Below are 22,118 nucleotides of genomic sequence, written 5' to 3'. Positions count from 1 at the left end.
AAAACCAGTGAAATTAAACTATTTCCCTCCTCAGCATCATCAAATGCATCTATCTGTACTAAATATTGTAAAGCATTTAGATGTCTGCGTGGTGTTAAGTGTTTTTTCATCAGTGACTTTGCACTAACTTTGGTAGTTGCCTTCTGGCCGTATTTTCCTACAACCTTATCCACACGTTGCTCACTAAAAACAGTTAACAACAGTCTTTTTGCTTGACTAATTGTTCTTTTCTCTTTCCTTCTTCTTACTTTTCTTTTATTTTCCTTCTTTCTCCTTGTCTTCCTGTGTCGTTCGCTAACAACAACTTCATTCTGTGGGAATCTTGTTGCAATGATGTCACTTGTATGAGAAACATCATTTTGTTTGGCTTTCACTAAATCAAGCCAATGTTTCAGAGTATCAAGTTTACTTGTTATATATTTGTTTTCACTACCAGCAAATGGCCACTCACTGTGATTGTCATCAAACAGTTCCCTTCTCCTGTTTTCTAAAAGATCACGTAGTTCTTCTAGACTTTTATGTGAATTCTGAAGATCTTGTAGCACCTTTGTGACTCTGGTAACATCCTTCACATTCAGATCAACAGGCAGTGTAACGTATCTGTTCACAAATTCACTATCTATCATTTCGATTTGTTTTCCTAATTTTGTCATCTTTTAATTTGTTTCCCAGCGAAAAGCCCTTTGGGTGTTCAAGTACTCCATGAATGTGGTGTGATGTGATGTGATGTCCTTAGATACTCCCCACAAATGTCCCCACTACAGTTTTTCACAAATCACGCAAGTGAATGTGTGTTTACTCTGTGTCTGTGTTTCTGTATCAGTGAATGACAGTTAAAACCACCACATCAAATGCCTTGGTATTAAGTGATGTCTACTTATGGTGTCTAGTTGGGAAATAAACAAGATTATACCACATGTGTATGATTACATGTATGGTCAAAATGTTTTATTTTGTTTTGTTTCTTAAAAACTTCCTCTACAACTACTAAGTTGTTTGGGCTGAAATAGTAACATAATAGTAGTACCAAAAGAAATATTACAGTTGTGCTACAGTAACAAAAAAATTGTACTCTTTTTAGTTATTGTAGGGGGCAGGATATTGTGCACTTTTTTTTTCTTTCTTTTTTTTTTTTTTTTTGGGGGGGGGCATGAAATTTTTATACTTTTGAAAGGGGGGGGCTGTGAAATTTTGGTCACAGTGGATGGGGGGGGGAAACCAAGTCAGAGATAATTTCTCCCCAGGTTCCCCCCCCTGCCGTAAATTCTGTCCGCTCCCTTAGACACACACTTGCGACGTAGCCAACTCATATAATTAATTAATGACGTTGTCACTTTTTCTATTCCTGTGATGGACGGCTTCTATTATTTTCATCTCTTTCCCAAATGTAAGAAATATAGGTCAGGTCAGGTCAGGTCAGGTCAGGTCAGGTTAGGTCAGGTCAGGTTATAGGAAATGTAGAATTAACTTAGTCTGCTTTGAAACTAAAGTCTTTAACTTTTGGGGACAATCAGTTTCTTCGGCCATATTGGGGAGGGGCTGTTGGACATTTATTCGTTGTAATATGACTTTCTCATCTTGCTCTATTTACATCTCTTAAAAATAATAAAACAAAATGAATATTTTCTATGGACACAATTGCAAAGTTGGGTTCACTGCAATTGAGCTCACCCTTGTGTGTGTGTGTGTGTGTGTGAGAGAGAGAGAGAGAGACAGAGACAGACAGACAGACAGACAGACAGACAGACAGACAGACAAAGGGCGTAGGAGTAGACGGACAGGCAGACAAAGAAGGCAGACAGACAGTCAGACAGACAGACAGACAGACAGACAGACAGACAGACAGACAGACAGACAGACAGACAGACAGACAGACAGACAGACAGACAGACAGAAACAGAGAGAAATATTTATCTAAAGCAAAAACAACACTATCAGTGTCTCGCGATCGATGTTCAATAAATGGTTTTCGGATTCACTGTTAATACTTCGTTACTTTACTAACTAAAGACATGTAACTTAAATAAGTAATGAAAAACACTAATTTAAAATAACTTGGAAATTTAGCCAAAATACCAATCATGTAAATATACGCCACGTATATCAGGGTTTCTTCAGTCTGATTGTTTTGTATATTAGTAGTTTCTGTAAGGGTTGTAAGAATTTCTCTCACATATAATCTATATAGAGTATTTTTCCTAATTACAGAATCGTCAATACGTTTTAAGATATTGGTGTAACACATAAATTGTTACATGTAAGGTTCTCATAATCTACTTTGCTGTCACACAATTTCACCGATGATGGAATAATTTGTTCCCAACCATATATGTGTGCTTCCATCAACACGTGATATTTTTTAACACACAAATACTACTCATTATCTATAGAAGTAGCAGAATGTACATATTTCTGTTAAGGAATAGTTTTATTTTTAGCACAACAATTTCATGAAATCTTTAACAAAAAGCTTCATGTGGATATTTTTTATAAGTTCATATGTAAAATAATTCAATTTCACTATTTATTTTTAGAAATTATCTGTTTGTCCCTATGCTGAACAAAGTGGTCATGGAAATGAAAATTGTGAACTTTCACCCTATTCAAATTACTATGTTTTTGGTTCAAAAATCTCAACAAAAATGTAAAATTAGAACAAAAATGTAATAATGATATTAACATTTCCATATCAAAGATAGTCATGACGTCGATTTTGCACAATGTCTCTCCGTATGCATATACTTTCTTTTCCTATATTCTTTTTACGAGTCTTCCATATTTATATAAACTTTTTCTGAGATTATTAAAAATGTTTCATTTTTTTTAAAAGACCAGAAAGTGTACAAGTACATACATATAATCATTTCTGGCCTCTTACCCAAAATAACAAATATGTGTAGACGTGTATAATGAGTTTATTAAAATATACTATAAATAAAGAAGTAAGTATTTAAATGTGACTCATAGCTAACTTGGGCCTTTATTGCCTGTATATCATTATCAATTTCGGATTTCACAAGAATTGTTGCCTCATGCCCCTGATAAGACCGCCCTGATAGAAATATGATTTGTCCATGTTTAGAGACCGTGTTGCTATAAGCAATAAGATAACACTGTCAAGCTTCATGTTAATAAGTAGTGTAAACTTTTCAATGATTGGTCAGTTTCGTCGGCTGGGAAAGGAGAAAGGGTTAATTGATGTAACATTACCTTCTTCACTTTCAGAGAGAGAGAGAGAGAGAGAGAGAGAGAGAGAGAGAGAGAGAGAGAGAGAGAGAGAGAGAGAGAGAGAGAGAGAGAGAGAGAGAGAGAGAGAGAGAGAGAGAGAGAGAGAGAGAGAGAAAGAGAGAGAGAGAGAGAGATAGAGAGAGACCGACAGACAGACAGACAGACGAGGACAGAGAAGTCTGAAGTACAAATATACCAACGGAAATATTTATCTGAAGTAAAAACAAAACAATCAGTGCGTCATTGTCCAATACATGGCTTTCCGATTTAATGTTCTCGGAACTACAATGTTACTAATCTAACTAAGTGAACTCTGTAAAGATAATACGTTTTAGACGAGTAATAAAAAATAATCAAATATACCAAACGGATAACTTCATCTATCGTCTTTTGGACGTGGTCTTTCAACTTGTGTTGCTCTGTCTGGAAGCATTTCTCAAGTGCTTCTAACACCTGTTTGACTGATGAATGACATTTCGTGGCTTCGATTTCTTTTGCTTTCAATATTCCTAGCATTTCTTCAAAATTCTCTGAATATTCTGTGGCTGCTTCTTTCAGGTGCCTGTATGTATGTATGATCTGCTCGTGGATGATCTAAAACTATACATTCATGTGAATGAAAAATATGACCTTCGGTTTTGCATCTCAAAAGTGGTCACGACGTTCAAAATTGAGGTTCTAACCCAAACACAAACCCTCCTGAGTATTCATATCGGAGGGTCATATTGACTACAGCCTTGAAGTTTTATGTGTCCAGTTCATATATCGGACAATCATCACGTTCACTCAGCTAGTTGTGGTAAACACATTGTCATATCATTGTCTCACATGCCTACAATTCATTATCCGGTGTTTTCACGATTCTATGCTTGTATATTTTCGAATAGAATATAAATTTTGCAATACATTCGCTAAGTATTGCTGACATCAAGCGCGCCCTCTAACACCCTCTCACATTGATCTGCGCAAGAACTGCGTCGGACTGCACACACCTACACTACGACTACTCGTATAGAAATACGATTTGTTCATGTTTAGATAACGTATTATTATCAGCAATAATCTCAAATTTCATATAACATGTAGTTTTAACAAGTTCAATAGTTTAATTACTCGGTAACCAACAACTCGTCAGATTCTTTGGCCGGAGGAGTCGAAGGGTTTGAAAAGTATTTAATTGATGTAAGATGAACTTTTGGAACACAGTTCTTGCTTCATCCTCTGACTCAATGTTCACTTCTCAAGTTCCCCTTCCGTGATTCACTGACGCCTATGCACTGTAGTTGGACTGATTCTAGTTTTATCAACGAAATAAAAATCACAATCAGTGCTTCAGTTCCAGAGATGTATTGTTGTCAGTACACCATTGTTACTTTACAAACTAAATGAACTCTACTAAGATAATACGTTTTAGACAAGTAATACAAAATAACAAGTAATCAAATACACCAGTACCAAAGGATTTGGAAAATGTACTCGATATACCATGTAGATATAAATCATGTTTTAATTATGTATTATATATTTTAAGTCAATTATTATTAAATATTAATTATGTATTTTGAGTTTTCTATATATTGGTTGTATATATTCATACAAATTTGTAATTTCAATAAATTGTTACATACATGTAGGCGATGTTAGAATTACTGTTTATGATATTGTGGTAACACATAAATTGTCACATATTTAATTTGTAAGATTGAAAGAATTACTCTCATAATTTATATATAGAGTATTTCATCAAAATTAGAATCATTGTTTTCTCAACCATGTCTGTGTATTTCCACTGACACGTGATAATTGTTAAACATACAGAAATTGTCATTCTTTTTCAAAGTAGCAAAGTGTATCTGTTCAAAATTATAGTCATTCACTCTCTTCCAGAAGGTACGTAGTGATTTATCACGTAACACTGCTACAACGACGCTTAGAGCGTTCAATTCTCTGTCAGTTGTGATTTGTCACCTACTGTGCAAACATCTGTACACAGCTGTTATCATAGTTAACTACAACAACATTTCCCAATGGTTTGTCATCAGTAACATATACACCATATGGATTACTGCATGGATTATCATCACTGTCAATACGACTGATAAATTCACCATTTGAAGTAAATTTCAGCACTCTGTTGTTGCTGTAATCACAGACATACACATTACTAGCACTGTCAAGGGCCAATCCCACCGGGTTATTCATCTGTCCATCACCTGAACCTTGACTTCCAAATGAATACAGATACTGACCCTCAGAGTTGAACACTTGGATTCGATGATTATACCATTCTGACACAAACACTTTACCATCATGGTCAACCTTGATATCTTGAGGACAATAAAGCTGACCTTGACCTTGACCGTAAGTGCCGAAAGTCTTGTAGAGGTTTCCATCTTGGTTGTATATATGTATACAATGACCAGTGTGATCTACGACGTAAACCATTCCATTCAGAGGACTAATGGCGATTCCATACGGGTATTTCATCATACCCTTCCCAAAACTTCTCATCACGTGACCATTTTCATCATGGACGATAACCTGTTTACTTCCATGATCAGTGGTAAATATATCACCATTATCTGCCTGTACTGAATAGACTGGTTTAACAGTGGATGAGATGTTACTGAACTTTATTATAGTGTTTGGTTGGCCTTTTGATGTGAATGTTTGTAACCTATGATTGTTATAGTCACATACTTGCAAATGTCCATCTCTTGTTGAACGAATGCCATGGGGATTGTTCAGCTCCCCTAATCCACTCCCAGATTTGCCAGTCTGCCAAATTAATCCTTTCTGTGGAATAACATCAATACAAGCTGGTGACCCGTTTACAGCTTTCTTACGTACAGAGACTGACAATTCATGTTTTCCACAGATATTTCCACGTGTGTTTAGTGTCCATGTGTTATCGTTATTCTTCGTCATTTCTACATCATCTATGCTGTCATCAGGTTTCATTAAAACAGCCTCAACATTGATTTCTCTGTTCGTCTTTTGTGGAGTGTCAGTTGCCATGGTTACTTTTATATCATCACCTACTCTAACAAACTCTGGAATGGTGGTTAGCGTGTAGCTGGCATCTTGTTTCTGTATTTCACCAACACACCTTGCATCACAGAAGTCATCAAATGGTAAGAACTTCAAATAATCGTCTTCTATCGGCTCTGTTTCTGTCTCTACGTTCAGTAATACATCTACTTGTGCAGAGATACCCTTCTTGGCAACCATCAGTTGACCAGCACTCCCATAATGCATCACGTTATTGATATATTCTCTTGTATGGGACAGGTCGTTTTCAGCACCTTCTAGTTCTTTCAGCTGTGCGTCCAAATTCATCTTTCTAATATCATATTCTTCTTTTAGTTCTCTCAGTAATGTATCACCACTTTGTTGTATTAAACGGATAACTTCATCTATCGTCTTTTGGACGTGGTCTTTCAACTTGTGTTCCTCTGTCTGGTAACACTTGTCAAGTGCTTCTAACACCTGCTTGACTGATGTTTGACTTTTCTTGGCTTCGATTTCTTTTGCTTCCAATAGTCCGATCATTTCTTCAAATTTCTTTGAGTATTCTGTGGCTGCTTCTTTCAGGTGCCTGTATGTATGATCTGGTCGTGGATGATCTAAAACTATACATTCCGCGCAAGTTGCTTTGTCACAAGTATCGCAGAAGAATTCGATTCGAATGCCTGGGTGGTAGGTACAGTATAAAGGTGGCCGTACTGAGATGGGGTCATCGGACTTAGCAGACTGGAATTCTTCCAAGGTCATTAAATGGTGTGATCTGGAACTCGGAAATCGACCGTGGGAAGCAGCACAAATTGAACACATATCAAAACCACACTCAACACAATGTTTGACACTCTCTCCCTGTTGACATCCCTCACATTTCCTTGAATCAGCTGACCCTTCGTCTCGTTTTCTGAAAGTTTCAGTTAATTCATGTAGAAACGAGTCAGTAGGAATACCTGTTACGCCGTTCTTCAGTAGTTGGAAGGAACGTCGACATGTAGGACAGATGATCACATCACCACCACGTTTCTGCACCAATGTTACCAAACATGACTCACAGAAACTGTGTAGACATGGTAGAAGTTTAGGGGTTTTATATCGCTCCAAACAAATGCCACATAACAGGAAATTTTCGTTGACTCTCTCGAGGACCGACAGCTCTTTAGACGCCATGTTGTTTTCTATTGCCTGCCTACGTTTAGAATATGTTGATAACAAAGTTAACATTTGACATGTGATGACCTAATTCTACGAATTTACAGAGTGTGGTTTCTACGAACTGTAAGTGAAACATAACGTAACTTTCTGTTTTCCTTTTATGATAAAGTGTCTGCCTTTCGCTCGATCTGTCCGTCCGTGTCTGTCTGTCTGTCTGTCTGTCTGTCTGTCTGTCTGTCTGTCCGTCTGTCTGTCTATCAGCCTGTCTGTTTGACTCTCTGTTGGTATGTATGTATGTATGTATGTATGTATGTATGTATGTCTGTATGTCTGTCTGTCTGTCTGTCTGTCTGTCTGTCTGTCTGTCTGTCTGTCTGTCTGTATGTATGTATGTATGTATGTATGTATGTATGCATGTGTGTGTGTGTGTGTGTGTGTGTGTGTGTGTGTTTAACTTGACTCAATAAAAACTAATATTTCTAGTACTGTATCGGGATATGTAACTAATCTCTCACTTTGACCAAAAAACAAGTGAACGGGCTTCCCATACTATAGTCTAATTCATTATTTAATTCAAATGTTTCTGATTTTAGATTTGTTTCGTATATGAGTGTGGTGATGATTGGTTGATATACGATTACAGAGAGACCAGGAACTGTGTTAAAACAAACAAACAAACAAACAAACAAACAAACAAACAAACAAACAAACAAACAAACAAACAAACATAATATACTAAGTTTCTATATACGACCTGTATACTATTAAAATAATAGACTATGTTTCGATGTATTCTGTATACTATTAAAATAATGTACTATGTTTCTATATACGGTCTGTGTACTATTAAAATAATATACTATGTTTCTATATACGGTCTGTGTACTATTAAAATAATGTACTATGTTTCTATATACGGTCTGTATACTATTAAAATAATATACTATGTATCTATATACGGTCTGTATACTATTAAAATATTGTACTATGTTTCTATATATGGACTGTATACTATTAAAATAATGTACTATGTTTCTATATACGGCCTGTATACTATTAAAATATTGTACTATGTTTCTATATACGGCCTGTATACTATTAAAATATTGTACTATGTTTCTATATATGGACTGTATACTATTAAAATAATGTACTATGTTTCTATATACAGTCTGTATACTATTAAAATAATGTATTATGTTTCTATATACGGTCTGTATACTATTAAAATAATATACTATGTTTCTATATACAGTCTGTATACTATTAAAATAATATACTATGTTTCTATATACGGTCTGTATACTATTAAAATATTGTACTATGTTTCTATATACGGCCTGTATACTATTAAAATAATGCACTATGTTTCTATATAGTATGTATACTATTAAAATAATGTACTATGTTTCTATATACGGCCTGTATACTATTGAAATAATGTACTATGTTTCTATATACGGTCTGTATACTATTAAAATAATGTACTATGTTTCTATATACGGTCTGTATACTATTAAAATAATGTACTATGTTTCTATATACGGTCTGTATACTATTAAAATAATCTACTATGTTTCTATATACGGTCTGTATACTACTAAAATAATATACTATGTTTCTATATACGGTCTGTATACTATTAAAATAATATACTATGTTTCTATATACGGCCTGTATACTATTAAAATAATGTACTATGTTTCTATATACGGTCTGTATACTATTAAAATAATATACTATGTTTCTATATACGGCCTATATACTATTAAAATAATGTACTATGTTTCTATATACAGTCTGTATACTATTAAAATAATGTACTATGTTTCTATATACGGTCTGTATACTATTAAAATAACATACTATGTTTCTATATACGGTCTGTATACCGTACTATTAAAATAATGTACTATGTTTCTATATACGGTCTGTATACCGTACTATTAAAATAATGTACTATGTTTCTATATACGGTCTGTATACTATTAAAATAATCTACTTTGTTTCTATATACGGTCTGTATACCGTACTATTAAAATAATATACTATGTTTCTATATACGGTCTGTATACTATTAAAATAATATACTATGTTTCTATATACGGTCTGTATACTATTAAAATAATATACTATGTTTCTATATACGGTCTGTATACCGTACTATTAAAATAATATACTATGTTTCTATATACGGTCTGTATACCGTACTATTAAAATAATGTACTATGTTTCTATATACGGTCTGTATACTATTAAAATAATCTACTTTGTTTCTATATACGGTCTGTATACTATTAAAATAATATACTATGTATCTATATACGGTCTGTATACTATTAAAATAATGTACTATGTTTCTATATACAGTCTGTATACTATTAAAATAATGTACTATGTTTCTATATACGGTCTGTATACTATTAAAATAATATACTATGTTTCTATATACGGTCTGTATACCGTACTATTAAAATAATGTACTATGTTTCTATATACGGTCTGTATACTATTAAAATAATATACTATGTTTCTATATATGGTCTGTATACTATGAAAATAATGTACTTTGTTTCTATATACGGTCTGTATACTATTAAAATAATGTACTATGTTTCTATATACGATCTGTATACTATTAAAAATAATATACTATGTTTCTCTATACGGCCTATATACTATTAAAATAATGTACTATGTTTCTATATACGGTCTGTACACTATTAAAATAATATACTATGTTTCTATATACGGTCTGTACACTTAAAATAATATACTATGTTTCTATATACGGTCTGTATACTATTAAAATAATGTACTATGTTTCTATATACGGTCTGTATACTATTAAAATAATATACTATGTTTCTATATACGGTCTGTATACTATTAAAATAATGTACTATGTTTCTATATACGGTCTGTACACTATTAAAATAATATACTATGTTTCTATATACGGACTGTGTACTATTAAAATAATATACCATGTTTCTATATACGGTCTGTACACTATTAAAATAATGTACTATGTTTCTATATACGGTCTGTATACTATTAAAATAATGTACTATGTTTCTATATACGGTCTGTATACTATTAAAATAATGTACTATGTTTCTATATACGGTCTGTATACTATTAAAATAATATACTATGTTTCTATATACGGTCTGTATACTATTAAAATAATATACTATGTTTCTATATACGGCCTGTATACTATTACAATAATGGACTATGTTCCTATATATATATATAGGAACATAGTCCTTATACTATTACAATAATGATGTATACTATTACAATAATGGACTATGTTCCTATATATATATATATATATATATATAGGAACATAGTTCTTTTTTCTGACCCATGACTCGTTTCGAGTGCAAAAGCACTCGATTAATAAGGGATGTATCTTGTCATTTATCATTGTGTAATTACCAACATATAAGGCGCTCAAAATACATTCTCACTGGTGAGAAAAGGAAAATTCAGATCTGATTTGGTTGTAAGTAATATTTGTATTCATATTTATCTAGTAGATACAATGTTTGGACTGTGTTGGAATGTTTCACAGTTTGCATTGATTTGTATAAAGTGAAAGTCTTCCATGGCAGAAGTACCTCAATGTCATGGTTTTGTCAGCACTAGACTCAGGGAAAGCTCTCAGAACAAATGTGAAATGGATATTGTTCATTTATTTATTACCTCTGAATATTTATGTAGATGTCAATTGCCTAGTATCAAATCTTTGAAACAAAATTATGCCCTATTAAACCTGCAATATTTAACTACATGATACAACAGTTACGTATTTGTCTAAAACTGTATACAAACTATCTACTCAGTTTTAGGCAAAACATCCAATTACTAGAAGGAGCATTTTTATAGTCACTGCTAACTGCTACAATGACTATCCACACTAAGAAATTACCATTTGTCAGTACCTATGTCACCATCATTTCCACTATTTAGTTGTCTCCTTTTATTTACTTAATCTAGTAGAAGATTTTGTTGATAACTTTATATTTACATTTAATTATTCTATTATGTCTACTACAACTTTACAATTGGTATGTATAATATGTCTAGGTCACGTGACCTTTTGAGTAATGATCAATTGGTCTGACTACTTCAACTTTATAATTTGTATGTATAATATGTCTGGGTCACGTGACTTTTTGAGTAATGATCAATTGGTCTGACTACTACAACTTTATAATTTGTATGTATAATATGTCTGGGTCACGTGACTTTTTGAGTAATGATCAATTTGTCTGACTACTACAACTTTATAATTTGTATGTATAATATGTCTGGGTCACGTGACTTTTTGAGTAATGATCAATTTGTCTGACTACTACAACTTTATAATTTGTATGTATAATATGTCTGGGTCACGTGACTTTTTGAGTAATGATCAATTTATCTGACTACTACAACTAGTAAAATTGACACGGTATCGTTCTTTCCATGGACAGAAATGGTGGTTAAATCACAGGGCACCCAGGAACCGTGTGACAAACAAAACAAAACAAAACAAAACAAAACAAAACAAAACAAAACAAAACAAAACAAAACAAAACAAAACAAAACAAACAAATAAATAAATGATTAAATACTCTATCAAATAAATGACAAATGAACAAGCAAACGAACGACAAGTATAGGGACAAATAAAATAATTAAATAAACCAGCAAATAAACAGATACTCGTGGGCGTATACCTAGATACGTTTTGTGTACCCATCACTAGACAAAAACACAAGGGTTCACTCTAGGTCTTTCCCTGTCCCTCATTTCAAGCCTCAAAAAACACCCAAACCAATCTTAAATGACAATAAACACTCAGTATATGTAATTTACAGGACTTTGGCCTCTCGATTCAGCTAAAAATTTTACCTTTCATCGCACATGGACTACAAATTTCGGTGATTTAAAAATCAATTTCCGCTATCTCCATCGCAGTATTCATAATTATGTGTTAATTATCGGCAACATCCCGGTATTTGAATTCAGTTTAAATACCCGCTTCATGCCCTCCGACCAACTAAATTGATTTGGGTGTTTTTTGAGTCTCATTTGCTTCAAGCAATATGTTCCTGATGATGATGATGATGATGATGATGATGATGATGATGATGATGATGATGATGATGATGATAATGATGACGATGATGATGATGATGATGATGATGATGATGATGATGATGATATAAATGCTAGTGTTGAAAATGTAGTTAAAAGAATAATTGATGAAGCAACGAAAATATGTCGACCAAGTGATTATGATCTCAGTTTAATATATTAAAGATGATCAGTGATACAAGTCCAACCTTACTTTCATTTGTATCAAAGCTGGTTTCTAACAGTGAAACAACAAGGAAATCTCTAAGTATTTCCCAGACTATTCAGCCCCTTGTAACGAATTCTGTAACAGCAACTACACCGGGACTTGCTGTAAAACTGCATCACCGACTGGGTTCAAAGGAGGTTGTATCTCTGCTACATGAGTATGGTTATCTGGCCAGTTATGATGACGTTCTACGGTTCCGCTCATCTGCTGCAAAATATGTAGGTGAGCAAGACCTCACATCAAGAGGCCTTAAGAAGGATTCTTCTCCTATTTTAGCGTGGTGTGATAATTATGACCTGCATGTGAATACACCAAGTGGAAATAGGGAGACACATGCAATGGCAATTGAATTAACACAAACCAAACATACAGATGAAACCACAGATGAAAGTGACCATCTGGTCATACCAAGGTTATCCAAAGCAGAAATGGCATCAGTCAACTTCAGCGAACTCTCTCCAGTTACTTTTGAGCACTATCAAGGTCTCAAAAAACCAATTCCAACACATTTGCCATCCCAAATCTGCCAGCTCATTAATATTGAGGCAAGGGAAAGGGGTACTTCAGTGGGCAAGGCTACAAAGTTCATATTTGGACGTTTAGTTGATGCCACACCAAGCCATCCAGTATTCATATTTGGTGATAGAGGTGGTGGTGGTGGTGGTGATGGTGGTGGTGGTGGTAGTGGTGATGGTGGTAGAGGTGGTGGTGATAGAGGTGGTGGTGGTGGTGGTGGTGGTGGTGATGGTAGTGATGGTGATGATGATGGTGAATGCAATGCCGGGCCCTGACGTCAATCCCTCAAGAAGTATACTGACTCTCCGTAAGGGAAAGTTTTGTTGACATCATATAAGATACAGTGACAACGCGCAGTTCTATTGTTAACATAAAAAAATGCCACAAAATGATCAACTTTGATAAACTCAAATCTACAAATTGAAACATTAGAGGGAGTAGATGAGATGTCGAAATGGACGTCTTTCTTCACATGTTTTGTCTACTGTCACTGTCGCGACCTCTCACCTACTCACTGACACTGACGTGTGCGAAACACTGAACTTGCTACCGGAACATCTATCTGCCACAGCTCAGATTAAGCCTTAGTAAACCATATTTATGGGACAGGTTGTGATTTTCATTTGTGGATGGGTTAGATTAATGGAAACAAAATGAGTACATGTGTATTTTGATTCCGAAAAAGCTGTGTTAGGGGATCGTGTTGCATGATGTTGACAGTGACACATGTGAATGTTGGGCACTGAATCAATGCGTGATCACTGGCATGGCCACTATAGACGGCCAATGCATGTGCGCCCGGTCAGACATGAAGATTGAACTTGTTGTGCAAATCAGAAAATAATAACTTTGACGTTGTTGATAGTTTTAGTTCAATATTTCTGAGTTTCAAGGAACACCTAATGTCAGCTTTCCGTATCAAGTTTACAGTATGTAACTAATGCTGTCATTTGATATAGCAGGACCAAATCAATATACACAGCCAGTAACGGTAATTAATGAAAAATAAATTATTTCAAAGTTTGTTTGACTGTATTATTTGTAAGTTTTTCGTTCACATTTGGTACTTTTTAAAGTCAGGGATTTTTTTCTTCAAAATGTTGGTTTTTCTTAACCTCGTTATGAATTTCAAGAGGGAATGATAAACACAGCAGTGTACTAACAGTTCTAAAAATGAAACAAGTGGTTACAAGTTTAGGATTTCTCAAAGTTTTTATTCAATCATATGTTCACTGTGACTTATTTTGAAGTTGTTCTTTGTCCTTGTCTGAAAAAAAAAGGAATTATAAATTTAAGCACTGCTATTCATTGATATTCAGATTTAAAATTGTGACTACCTGGCTGTCCAATCATTCTAAACAATATATAATATACTCTGTAGAAATTACTTAAAATTACATAATCTTAATTGCCTTCTTTTTCTGTAAGGTGTAATGTGTAGTACACAATTGTCAAAAAATAGCTTACTGGGAACTGTTATTGTGAATGGACTTTTTTATGTAGTTAGGTAATAGTTTATGTGTAATGGAATACTCCACTTTTTGCAACCAAGGGGCCTTTGTTCCCACTTGTTGGAAACCTTGGCAGAACACTGACGTTTACCCTTCCCCCCCCCCCTTTTTTTTTTGTTACGTCGGAGCAGCATGGCTGAAGTCGTTGAGGTTTGATGAGGGACAGGGCTCGAAATTAATGCTGTCGCGCGTACATTTTGCTGCAATGTAATAATAGTAGCTCTATAGTGGTCTGAGGTAATACATATGAATATTTCATAGACAATAATAATTGACCCCACTCCCTGTCAAATGACCCCACTTTTTGAAACCAAGGGGCCTTTGTCCCCACTTGTTGGAAACCTTGGCAGAACACTGTCGTTTACCCCCCCCCCCCCCCCGCCCCCTTTGTTACGTCGTAGCAGATTGTGTCTTTCATGGCTGAAGTCGTTGAGGTTTGATGAGGGACAGGGCTCGAAATTAATGCCGTCGCGCGTACATTTTGCTGCAATGTAATAATAGCTCAGAATATTTCTATCATTTTCAAAATTATGCTTGAAATTGGTAAAAGTCATACTGCATTCCTCAAAAAAAAACAATTTCTTGACCAGTTTTTAGCTTTAAATCAGTTGTATCACCGGGGACAAATTACACAACCTTCAATGGTGTCATAAACACAGGTGTTAGGCATGGATGTTACAAAAATTGTACAATATGACTCAAAAGGAGCAGTGATTGATGATTTAAATAGTTTCAGCATTGGAATGTTTAAATATAAATTTGTCGGTGTCGACACTATGCAACAACGTCTTGCTATTGCCTATTGCTAACATTAGTAACAACACTTACAAGTTACAGAAGACCATAGTGTATACTGTACTGCAAGGTCAACCAAGACTTGCATGGCATGTTACCGATGTTTACATTTATTACTTTTAATTACTTTTAAACAGTAAATCCCAAAGGAGTTCTGAGTTCTAGAAATGTTTACATGTTATTTGGTGGATTATTTTGACAAGTTCACACTGAAGAAAAATGTTTCATAGAAGTAATGATATATATATATATGAAAATTTCTCTAGCACACTGATGACAATCACGCAAGTGTTTAAAAAAGTTACATACTAAAGTTTAAATTGGATAACTTGAAAAAATTATTAGCGATGTCAATGCCACTTTGATTAAAAGGAAGAATGTATTAGTCCTGATAAAATCATACAATATTTCATGGCTACAGATATACACCCATCAGGATGATAAGTATTCATCTTCTTACAAAGTTGTTCTACGGACTTGTCAACCTTGCTAAAATGAAGGAAGGAGACCTGTAACAAGGAATTCAATAAAGAGTAGAGAAAAGAAGTTGTAGAGAGACTGACAGGACAGAAAGGACAGAATAGAACTGAAAAAATACAGATTTTTTTCCGTGCCCCATTTTTTTTTATTTCGCCCGCCCGCCCCACCTGACTATTCCACTGGAGATGAGAAACAAAAAAAAAAGGTCATCCTTAGACTCTCACAAATTGAATGCTGAATTAGTATGTACAGATTAAGTTGTGAAAGGGCGCCCTCAAATGTCAGCCAGCATAGCAAATAGCAAATATGAGCAGGCATAGCAAATCTATGCTCAAACGGATACATTTTATTGACAATACGACCAAAAGGCACCATTCCTCTAAATTGTCTCTCACACAATGCTTTATAATTATATAATATTTAAACCCCTTCACTTGTAATAATAATAATAATAATAATAATAATAATAATAATAGTAATAATAATAATAATAATAATAATAATAATAATAATAATAATAATAATAATAATAATTACTCTGTGTCATTATGTAAGTATGGGTATAATAGATATCTTGAGTTAAACAATTCATAAAGGTATATTGAGGTAAACAATATATAAAGGTCTATTGAAAATTTGTCATCTAAATATGTCTGTTGAAAATGAAGTGTTATTTGATGTATACATACATAAAATTAATATAATATTGACCAAATTTTTGAATTATTATGAAAGTTATGAAAAAGTTCCATAATTATCCATGTATCAATATCAATCTTACCATTAGTCTGTTTCCATGGTGATGTGGGATTTTGTTTCACTGTCTCACAAACCACTTGTTTGCTATGGCAACCAATTGATATAGTTTGGAAAGTATACACTCAAACTGATTGGTTTGAAAAATTACCGTCACAGTAGGAAGTGATAACGTATGTCAGCCTAATTTGCAATATTGAAATGAAGTCAATTATGTAAATGTGTCCTCACTGAGATGAGCACAGGAACAACACAATTTACATATAGTGGTATTAGGTAAATATCTATCAACATGCTTACTGATAACTGTCATTCTGGGTGTGGCAAAATTAGTTGTTTGATGTTGATAGCAATTACAAGCAGTTAGTCAGACAGCCAAGCAAAATGACAGATAGTAAATGTTTACCAGACCATACAAGAGAATGTATGCAAGCATCCCTTTTATCATATCAAAGGATTCTGTGAATTCCAATTTGAAAATATGCATGCAAATTTCACTTCTACTACGCAAAATATTACATGAAAATGTATTTTTATTATGTGAGATTAAATGCAGCTGTCTCTTCTACACGACTTGTAGAAATGTCACTTTTTATGTCTCTTCGAAGAAGCTTGCCCAAATAAACTATCAAGATCAGTGAGCCCAATCATAAGGTTTCATGTTGAGATAGATATACAGATAACACATAAAATATCACTTACACTGTGCCAACTCTTGAAGTTCAAACAAAATCCATGGTCACCAGCCAACTGAACTGTTTCTTTCATGCAGTTACTGTTTTATATTATTAACTAAGAAAAGAGTCCAGACTTTGTAAGTGATGTTTGTGTGTTATCTTTTATCTTTATCTCAACATGAAACCTTGTGATCAAGCTCACTGATCTTGATAGTTTGTTTAAAAGTTTGGTCAAGTTTCTCTGAAAAGAAGTGTATATTAAATCAAATTACTTCTTTATGATGTGAGAGTGAAGGTAAAAATGAGACTTGGGGATAAATTTCAATGAAAATCAAAATTCTTCTAGTCTCTCCAAACTTCGTGGTCCTTTTGAAATAGAAGAAATTTAGGACACATTCTTGTTTTCCATGAACTCGCCAATCTTTTATTTTCCCATACAGTTTATTAAACACAATATTCAGCAGCCATATTGGATTTGGTGTGTGTGTGTGTGTGTGTGTGTGTGTGTGTGTGTGTGTGTGTGTGTGTGTGTGTGTGTGTGTGTGAAGATGTGTAAAGTGTATGTGCAGATGTGTGAAGTGTGTGTATGTGGAAAGTGTCCATCTGTCCATCTATGGATGATTTAAACTTAAAGTAAAAAAAAACTTGTTGGGAAGGTCATTGTGATATGTATGGTAGGAATGATACTTTCAGTCTCTTTGGCTTTGGCCTCATCAAATTTTAGTAAAGAGTGCCATCCTTTCCACAGGCACTAATTAGAAATTGTGATATTACCTTCACTGGCATGTTTTATTATTTAAACACTCCCCTAGCCATATTTTTTAGATTAAACCCCATTCAATTAGTGAATTAGCATATTAGACTACCAGGTGGAAGAGTTGACAAACAAGTCTGTTGAATTTACATATACTGCAAGGAACACCTGGTAGCTGCAGTTGTTACCCAATAGTATGTGGCAACTGATCTAGTGTGGTTGGTACAATAGATACAATGTGGCAAGTTATGGATAATTTGCATACTCCTGTCCGTGACGAACATATAACTTGGCTGTAGAATGCTGCATAAATAAACCCAGAACTCTATCCTTGCCTGCAAGCTGACATCTAATACTCAGGCTGTGAATTCAACTATGTATGTAACAGACCATTTAAGTATCTGTCAACAACAATACCTCCTATCCCTGTGTTATGTGGTATCTACTGCAAGCTCCAAGTCCTCCATTCCATACAAGCCAGAGAGAGACATCAAAATTGTGAGTAATTAAAATTTCCAAATTCAGCCATCTATCACTAATTTCTTTTTAATGTATTCTATTTTCATTCTATTGACATTTTCAGTACAAGCAGTTTTGCTCTAAAGACCGCTGTATTTTTATTCTTTTTGATAATAGGACTGTCAAATGAAACCTGCAACCAATTGTGTGTGCGTGTGTATGTGCATGCATGTGTGCATGCATGTGTATGTATGTGTGTATGCGTGTGTACGTGTGTGTGTTCTTTAATATTATATATTTTCCAAACTGCTTGTGATCCAAACTCCGTCCTGTACTTCATAACAACTCGGCAGAAAAGAAGAAACATCTGCCATCTTGGAATATTTGAATATCAAAAAGAAAAATTAATAAATATTTTCATACATTTCCTATCACTTAGGTTGTTCTGCTCCATATTAAAAGTGATTCTAATTATCATTAGTACTAGCTCCTATTTTAATTCTGTTAATCTACAGACCATTCAAATTCCAAATGTCTATTTCCCTTTCAGTCAGTAGTGTTAGGAATTCAACTTTTTGAACGATCATTCATTCCAAACTTTTTTTTTGGAACTTTTTTGAACCTAGGGCATTGTACCTTTAATACATTGAGATGTCTAGAGTATGGGGGTTTTACGGGGGTGGATGGGGAGGGGGTTTCAGGCTTAACTTGTGCACACAATTCAGGGCATTGAACCCCACCCATAAAGAGCCGTAAGCGATGTCCTTCTACTACGAAATTTAGTTAATGGTCCAATTTAGTCTCTTGTATTTTAGGCCTAAAGAAAACAATTGTTTGGTTCCCGTTACCTGACCCCCACCTAGTTTTTCATGCTGACACTGAAGCTATTTTTACATAGTGGAGAAAAAAATAATAAATTTGTGAAAATTGTGAAGTCTCACCAGAAATAATGGATGCAGAAACTGACATCAACTTGAAAAGACAAAATAAAACTGTTCTTCCACTCTGTAATGGCTGTACATCTGATAGGAAGAAATAAACAACACAGAGACCATTTGGAAAACAATGGAAAACCTGAACTAGACACTCGCACAGAATAAATATCTAATAAAATAAAATAAAAAATCTACCTACCCCACCTATTCTAAAATTGAGTGTAATCGGAACCACACAATTATTTTTATTAGGCCTAACCAAATTATAACTAACAATGATTGCACTTGAATGCAGTATGGCAAGTAGTAAGACTAAGGAGGAATTTTAAATCTGTTACAATTTACTCACGTGGTTTCAAATTCAGCTAATTCATGGCTTCCTAGCTACTTAAAGACTCAATGTGAACCAACATATACCAAATCCTTGTTGTAAACAAACAAACAAACAAACAAACAAACAAACAAACATTTTACACATCTTTTAGCCTTTAGCAATATATTGAGTTACAAACACAGACTTAGTCAATGTTGTTTTACATTGAGTTAAATGGGAAGCCATGATAATATTGTTTTATAAATTAAAAATCCAAAATAAATACCCAATCCTCATCCATATGGCCACTTTACATTACATGGTTTCAACTTGAGCTAATTCACATGACATTACGGATCGGTGAGTTTCTTCGGCCTGGGGGGCGGTGGATTGGGAGGGGAGGGGGGGGTCACCCTGTTTTTGAAATTGGCAGTAGGGGGGTCATGCTGTTTTCAAAATTGTGGATTTACAGTCATAATGGTATTAAACTTTTCTTAAATATTTTCACCCAATTCTAATTTGAGATGATAGTCTTTTAAAGATGTGAAATGTTTGCCAAGGTAGTCTAAAATTGCCTTAAACTCCAAATCTCCCCTACCAATGATACTACCTGTAGATGTGCTGACCTTTACTACATGTAAATAATGATGCCATTTAACTTTTTAAGAACATATTTCAACCCTGTGTGAGTTATAAAGAATAGTTTCTGATACTTGATGGTGCTGTCTTGTAAGGCATGGTTTAAGGTATTGCTTGAAAGGGTCTGAATAGCCTACAAATTGGGTAAAAATCCTCCAGGGCTTCAAATTCTAGAGGGAGACCCCTTTGGATCCCCCACATAAGGTGGACATATCCCAGTTTCAAGCTCTTCCCCTCTAACTGTCAAGATGCTATCAAAGTATAGTTCAAAAATATTTCAACCCTGTGTAGTTGCTTTTTACATGTTGGTCCTGTCTTTCTTGTAAAGCTTGGAAATTATTGTCTGAAAGGGTCTGAATAGTCTCAAAATTGACTTTTCAGAGTAAAAAACCTCCAGGACTTCTAGAGGGAGACCCCCTAGGACCCCCCCCCCCCAATACATGAGGTGTACACATCCCAGTCTCAAGCTCTTCCCCCTACCTCTTACTGTCAAGATGCTATCAAACTTAATATTTCAAAAATATTTTTTTTTTCTTTTTACATGTTGGTGCTGTCTTGTAAAGCTTGGAAATCATTGTCTGAAAGGGCCTGAATAGTCTCAAAATTGACTTTTCAGAGTAAAAAACCTCCAGGGCTTCTAGGGGGAGACCCCTAGGACCCCCCATAAGAGATATACATATTCTTTGCTCAAGCTTTCCAATATCTTTCACTGTCAAGATGATATTAAACTCCTTTTAGAATATATTTACCCTGTGTAGTCAATAATTACAATTATGAGAGTGCTAACCCGGGATCTTATAAAGTAGATGCAAGACAGTCAAGCAGTCCACACTGAGCCACGATAAAAAAATACCTGTCATGTGAATATTATATATATATGGGGGGGGGGAGTCATGTTTTAGAATTAAGTGATGGGGGGGGGGGGTCAGCCTGTTTTTGATTTTACAGATAGGGGGGGGGGGGGGGTCAGTGATTTTTTGTCGGCCCAATTTAAGAATCCACCGCCCCCCCCCCCCCCGGCTGAAGAAACTGACCGGTCCCTTATATCTACTCAAGAATAAAATACAAAGTCAAAATATAATAAGTCAAAACTGTCAATCCTGGTTTTAATGCTGGTATTTGCATTTGATATATTGACAGCTGTAATAGTCTCCCAAATAACGAACTCCAGCTATTGATTCATGCATATAAATTTCATTTCCAGTTTCACTTACAAGTACGTAATATTATCGACTAAGGTATATGTCTACTCTTCTATGGTGACGCGAGTCTCTAAATGATGGCTAATAATTGTTGCCAAGTGATGACGTGAGTTTCTAAATTATGCCGAATATTGTTGCCAAGTGACAATGTGGGTTTCTAAATGATGGCTTATAGTTGTTGCTGAGTGACAACGTGGGTTTCTATATGGTGGCTAATATTGTTGCCAAGTGACAACGTGGGTTTTTAAATGGTGGCTAATAAACAAGCCAAGTGACAATGTGGGTTTCTAATAAATGGTGGCTAATAATTGTTGCCAA

At 34.6% G+C, this 22,118-nt stretch overlaps 1 protein-coding gene across 1 annotated transcript; it reads right to left on the bottom strand.

Annotated features, from left to right (window-relative positions):
• Positions 1–5,196: 5,196 nt before the first annotated feature.
• On the bottom strand, positions 5,197–7,416 carry LOC144453042 (E3 ubiquitin-protein ligase TRIM45-like). Its single transcript, XM_078144312.1, has one exon. It carries the CDS (start codon positions 7,414–7,416, stop codon positions 5,197–5,199), a length of 2,220 nt encoding a protein of 739 aa, XP_078000438.1.
• Between the last annotated feature and the right edge of the window lie 14,702 nt (positions 7,417–22,118).

The sequence above is a fragment of the Glandiceps talaboti genome, chromosome 23, assembly GCF_964340395.1.
Source record: "Glandiceps talaboti chromosome 23, keGlaTala1.1, whole genome shotgun sequence".
Classification (NCBI taxonomy): Eukaryota; Metazoa; Hemichordata; class Enteropneusta; family Spengelidae; genus Glandiceps; species Glandiceps talaboti.
Note: the sequence above shows the minus strand (reverse complement) of the source record. Positions and strands in the feature narration are given on the sequence as shown.

Excerpts from the sequence above, each read along its gene's own strand:
- LOC144453042 (XM_078144312.1), bottom strand. The coding sequence starts at position 7,416 with ATGGCGTCTAAAGAGCTGTCGGTCCTCGAGAGAGTCAACGAAAATTTC.